This window comes from Bacillus rossius, chromosome 17 (genome assembly GCF_032445375.1).
Source record: "Bacillus rossius redtenbacheri isolate Brsri chromosome 17, Brsri_v3, whole genome shotgun sequence".
In the NCBI taxonomy this organism is placed as follows: Eukaryota; Metazoa; Arthropoda; class Insecta; order Phasmatodea; family Bacillidae; genus Bacillus; species Bacillus rossius.
Window position 1 is genome coordinate 8,508,652 of NC_086344.1, and position 6,000 is coordinate 8,514,651.

The 6,000-nt window shown below is 41.0% G+C and overlaps 1 protein-coding gene across 1 annotated transcript in view; it reads left to right on the plus strand.

Annotated features, from left to right (window-relative positions):
- The window catches only part of LOC134540929 (forkhead box protein F1-like), a 90,798-nt gene extending 85,878 nt beyond the window's left edge, over positions 1 to 4,920 (plus strand). The window contains exon 2 of the mRNA XM_063384007.1: positions 4,775 to 4,920. Coding sequence (XP_063240077.1) covers positions 4,775 to 4,920 — 146 coding nt within the window. The remainder of the gene's footprint in view (positions 1 to 4,774) is intronic.
- Positions 4,921 to 6,000: the final 1,080 nt, after the last annotated feature.

Here is a 6,000-nt window from a genome sequence, read left to right on the forward strand (position 1 = left end):
TTTAATTTTAAGTAATAATAGCACTACCTGTTCGAGACAGAACCACCATCATGTATTAAGACGTAACTGTTGCAATTATCGTTACGGTCGCCATCTTGTAAATCCGTAATTTTTATGTTAGAAAATCGGGAAAAATTTTCAAAATCATTGAAAAATTTAATCAATCGAATTAAATAACAAAAATCTTTAAAAACCCCGTTGCACTTTTCACATATTGAAAATCTGTAATTTAAATGCTAGAAATTCGGAAAAAAATTCGTAAATTCATCAAAAAATTAACTTATTAGAATTCTGATTGATTAGATCGATTTACATCCTTGGTTCAAAATCACTAAGAGCAAAAAAAAACAGATCCTTCCTTCACAGAAGCCACTTACAGACTGACCTACCATCACCAATACAAAGGTATATATCGTCAGCTGGTATGATGTCATGTCCGCCATCTTGTCTTCATCCGCTTTTTTGCTCTTAGTGATTTTGAACCAAGGATGTAAATCGATCTAATCAATCAGAATTCTAATAAGTAAATTTTTTGATGAATTTACGAATTTTTTTCCGAATTTCTAGCATTTAAATTACAGATTTTCAAGATGTGAAAAGTGCAACGGGGTTTTTAAAGATTTTTGTTATTTAATTCGATTGATTAAATTTTTCAATGATTTTGAAAATTTTTCCCGATTTTCTAACATAAAAATTACGGATTTACAAGATGGCGACCGTAACGATAATTGCAACAGTTACGTCTTAATACATGATGGTGGTTCTGTCTCGAACAGGTAGTGCTATTATTACTTAAAATTAAAAAGATTTACAAGTCCGAATATGCATGTTATTTTTATATATATAGTACTTACCTTATTTAATTCTCAGTCTGGTAAATGTTTTGATGGCCGTGCGGTTAAAGGCGTATGTTTTCCAACCTAGAGATCAGAGCTGCGATGGTTCGAATCACAGCGCTTCCAATGTATTTTGAATTTAAAAAAAAATTAATATGTTGATAAGGACCATAATAGCTATGGTATGTAATGGAACATCGACCTTATGTGATGTGACAGAGCGACGCTGGCGCTCTCTAGGAACAAACAACAGAAACAAAGTCGACGGTATCGAAGATGGCGGCCTCCAGCAGAACAGAAAAAAAAATCAAAAGCGACGCTGGTGCTATCTAGGAGCAAAAATCAGAAACAAAGTCGATGGTATCCAAGATGGCGGCCTCCAGCAGAACAGAAAAAATCAAGAGCGACGCTGGTGCTATCTAGGAACAAACAATAGAAACAAAGTTGATGGTATCCAAGATGGCAGCCTCCAGCGGAACAGAAAAAATCAATATGGCGAGAGAGATGAAAATTTCATCATAATGAGTGGGGCGTTCGATTTAAAGATGGCGGTACAATATGGCGGATCCAATATGGCGGATACAATATAGCCGCTGAGGTCAAGGTCAAAGTCAAAGGTCAAGGTCACGTTCAAAGGTCAAGGTCACACCCATCCAAGATGGCCGCTGTGACGTCAGAATAAGAGATGTGGCTCGGCTCCCGGCTCCACCGCCTGACGCCTGGCGCCGGACATGCTATTACACACTACTTCCAATCACTGAAGCAGCATAAGGTTAAACACATTTTAATTCTGGCATAACGCGAAATGAAACCGCGAATTTTTCTAGTCTCTAGCCCCGGGCCTTTAGTTTAATCTCGGCGGCCCTGGTTGCTTGAACGAGTTTTCAGGACTGCGTGATTACAGTTGGAAAAGGAAAGGAGGTTCCATTACCCACGTGTACGTCAGCGCCGGGAGACCGGCCCCCATTGTGCCGACGGTTTACCGAGCGGACAACGATCCCAACAATGTTCACAGCGAAGTGAAGTGCCGTGAAAACCAACACAGTCCAACCATAGTCCGAAAATAAGGAGGATGAATTACCCGACTGTTTTTTTTTTTTTTTTTTTTTAAATGTCAATATTTGTTAATCTGTACAGTTACATGAGAACACCAGTATCATTAAAAAAAATTGAGTTCGCAGTAATACCCGGGTATGTATGCTTTGTGTTGTCCCAGTACCTCCAATAGTTCAAGTTATTTGCTGACCGTTCCCTGAATAACTTTCAAGTATTAACTGCGCACGTTAATACGCATGATAGAACCAATAAAATTTAATGTTTGATTATCTTACTATATGTTTTATGAAAAATGTTTCAATGAAACATCAGTTAAAATATTAAATTATACACATATTTTCGTTATAATTACTCAGTATCAACTCGGAAAAAAATATATTTTATACATGCAAAAATAACCATGTTTTTTAAAAATTTACAATATTGTTTTTTTGTGGAATTGCAAACTATTTCTTGGCAACTGGTTTATAAAGGAATCTTTTGAAAATGTATAGAAAAACATTGTTGTGCATCTTGCGCTTTTGTCCCCGGTATTAGATCGCGCACGTCCGATGGAAATTGTAAAGGCGAAATTTTCCTAACCTAAAATTTTTCCAAAGGTATTATTGGGCTGGGTAGGATCTGGGCTAGAGAAGCCTATGAGCTATGAGTTGTCCAGATTATTTGTTTTGTATCATTGTTGGGTTTATCTGTTTCTCACTGTGTTGTCCAAGACTGTTCTTGTCTGTATGCTTGGTTCTTGTCACAACCACCTCATTGTTGTTAGCCACTGTTTCTAAGCGATGTGATTATTTCTTCCAAATTATTCTGTACACGAAATTTTCTCTGTGCCATAATTTTGTGTACTTATACAAGTAAATCCCTTGGAAACTCTGTTGCCAACGATACCATTTGTAATTTTACAAAGCTCTGCCTTGCTTTTTTACAAGTGATATCGTAGGCAACTAAAATTCCAATTTCTTTTTTTTTGCGACAGCACAAAAATGTTTACAGTGTACGTCTTTAATATTTAACAGCGGCTGATTACCCCTGGTTGTCTGTGGTACTTTTATTCTTTCTTGTGGTTTCTCTGTGACAAACAGTTAAAACTGGCAATGGCGCATGTTCATGAAAATCTTTTAAATAAACACTCTTAAATACGTCTCAGGACGAGACCTATCCGCCTTAACACGCAGGGTTTCAACCACGCAGAAAGGGTGACACGCATTAGTGTGATTGGCCAGCCATGGTGGTGATCGATGGCATAACTATCTCCTTTATCTGTGAGTGAGGTGGAATTATAAGTGCGACGCTCGCTGGTGTTTCCAGCGCGGTGTCGCCTCTATGCGCAAGGCGCTGAATTGGCTCACGGTCTTCTCGTTGTGCACAGGGCAACTTTGAGATTCTAACGGAAACCTTTACCATTGCATAACACGAGATGCGAAGATTAAGGTGTAAATGCAATTGCAAGGCCCTTGGGTGCTTTAAAGAATCTTTACCGAGCGATTCATGTCCCGAAATTATTCAGGAAACAATTGTTTTAGTCATTTCCGCTCTTGTAGAAATACATTTCCCAAACGAAACACTAGAACAGAACTACTCACCCGCTCTCAGCTTATTCTTAAATGTTTTTTTGTAAACAGACGCAACTCGTATATCTTGAGCAGTTTTAAAATCGCCTGGTTTCTTCTGAAGGTCTGCACACCGTGTGTGTGTGTGTGTGTGTGTGTGTGTGTGTGTGTGTGTGTGTTCCCGGGTATACGGGGACATTATTAATTGAGGGACAAAAGACTCTGATCTAAGAGCAGTGTTCAGCTGGGCAGGTAAGTTTCGAGGCTGTTCCCAGAGCCATCGTAATGAAAATGGGTAGGGGGGTGATCTTTTGGTGACATCACCAAAGTTTCCGGAGAGGGGTAGAGAGCCGGTCGAGTTTCCAGAATTTTTTGAAAGTGAAAAACGTCTTTGCTGAAGGGGTTATAATTTTCGAGCGTTAGCAAAAATTCCGTTCGCGTGAGCGGGAATATTTATGTGCGTGGTGGAGAAACCGGGAGAGCAGGAAAGTATGTCAGCGGCTACGCCACTCCAATCCTTGCGAATGTGAAGACGGCAAAAGGAGGGGGATAGATACGTATACGTAGTGGAGCATACCCAGGGCCGCAACTAGAGTCTCTGGCACCCGGGGCATGAATGGATTAATTCGCCCCCCCCCCTCTTTTTTTGCACATACCACACCAATAAAGCGGGGGATCCGGGGGCCCTCCCACCGAAAAATGGTGCTATTTAAGCATTTTCCATACCTACATGTAACAGTTTCTGTGCTACTATACCTTCCATGCATGAACCCACTATGTCCATAAAGTAGTCCGTATAATCACTATACTTGTTCATTAAATATGTTGAGAAGTTATATTGTAAATCAGATTAGACATTCCTGGCATGCAAGTTAAAAAACCTTTTACCAGTTACCAGTTGTAGTAGGAATACAATGCAAGCGATTTCGGTGCCCCCACAGCTTTGCGCCCGGGGCGTATGCCCCGCTTGCCCCCCTCCCCCCCCCCCCTAGATGCGGACCTGAGCATACCATACGCTAGTTGTAAGAGAGCAGAGAAGAGGGGAGAAGTCAGTGGAGAGGTAGAAATAGCGCAGCAGTGTTGCTACGGAATTCTATAAACGCCGCTTGTGTTTGTCTACCACTCAGTTTTCGTGAGAGCTGACGATTGACACTTTTATTTTATTTAAAGAATCTAAAATTTATTTGTTCGTTTGGAATAGAGTTAAGAATTTGTGCAATTGAGTTTATAATTATCATTCATGATTTAATCTAAAATGAAAATATTGTTTCCTCCATGTATACCTAAAAAGCAAGAAGATTCACAATTGTTTGTTTGTGTGTGTGCGCGCAGGCGCGCGGGGGTCGTCGCAGCCCCTGCAGTGCGACCGGAAGCCTTACATGACCCCGCCGCCGCCGTCCATCCCCACCAGCCTGCCGTCCCCGCCCGCCGCCAACACGGCGCACGCCTTCTACGAGAACATCAAGTACACCATCTGAGCAGCGCGCTCCCTTCACGGGACTCCGGGGCTCCGGGGCTTCGAGACTCCGGGACTCCGGGGATTCCGGAGACTCCGGGAATCCAGTACTCGGGGACTCCGGCGACGCCCGCACGCACGGCCCGCCCTCCCGAGCCTGGACTCGTTCGAATTTTTGGAGTGTTTATTAACGGACACTAAAAAAAATGGAAATTTCGTGGCATCTTGCCGCCACCAGGCAGACTGCAAACAACTATACTTTAGCTTGAATTAAATATTGGATCACAATCATTACACCAATCTCCTCTTCAACTGTGCTAGCAGTAGAGAGAGAGAGAGAGAGAGAGGGAGATAGAGAGAGAGAGAGAGAGAGAGAAAGGAGAGTCTACACTGTTAGAAATTGCAGCAAATTTACGGATTTTTTAATGGATGGATTTTACTGGAATAAACTTAGAGTAGTTCGTTTATTTCAGACAGCTGCATCTTTGTAAAAACCACGATGTGTTCCAACTTCCTAGCTCCGTGTCCCGTTGCAAACAAGGGAAACAGGCAATGTGATTTAACAAGTTTCTGAATGTTTTTTTGTGGATTCATGCGTTGATGTATGTGAAATCATTACCCGTTAATCTACGTGGATATCCGTACATTAACGAAGGTCCCTCGGTAATTGGTAACCAGCGTTCTTCTTATACTTAACGTTAATAATTTTAACAGTGTACATAAGAAACACGATCCCATATGAAAGCAGGTGAGGGTACGTATGCATAGTACCTGTGAGTTTTAGCCTGACACCAGGTGAAACCACGAAATTTCCCGGCCTCTGATGATCACTTAAATACTTGATTGAAATCACGTGTAAGACTTTTATTCCAACAAAATATTTATGGAAGTACTTACTTATTTTTGTAAATATTCCCTGGCGTGATAAAATGGGCATGTTTTGACATTTCATACTTCTTTGTCAGATGGCTGCTGCTGAAAAAGGTTCTTCTGGATCCATGTTGTACTTATTCATTAGCGGACAAGAACCCCATAACATACTGTAAGATCTTAAAATCACCACTTTCATGACCATGTTAGTGATTTTACCCTATTATCGTTC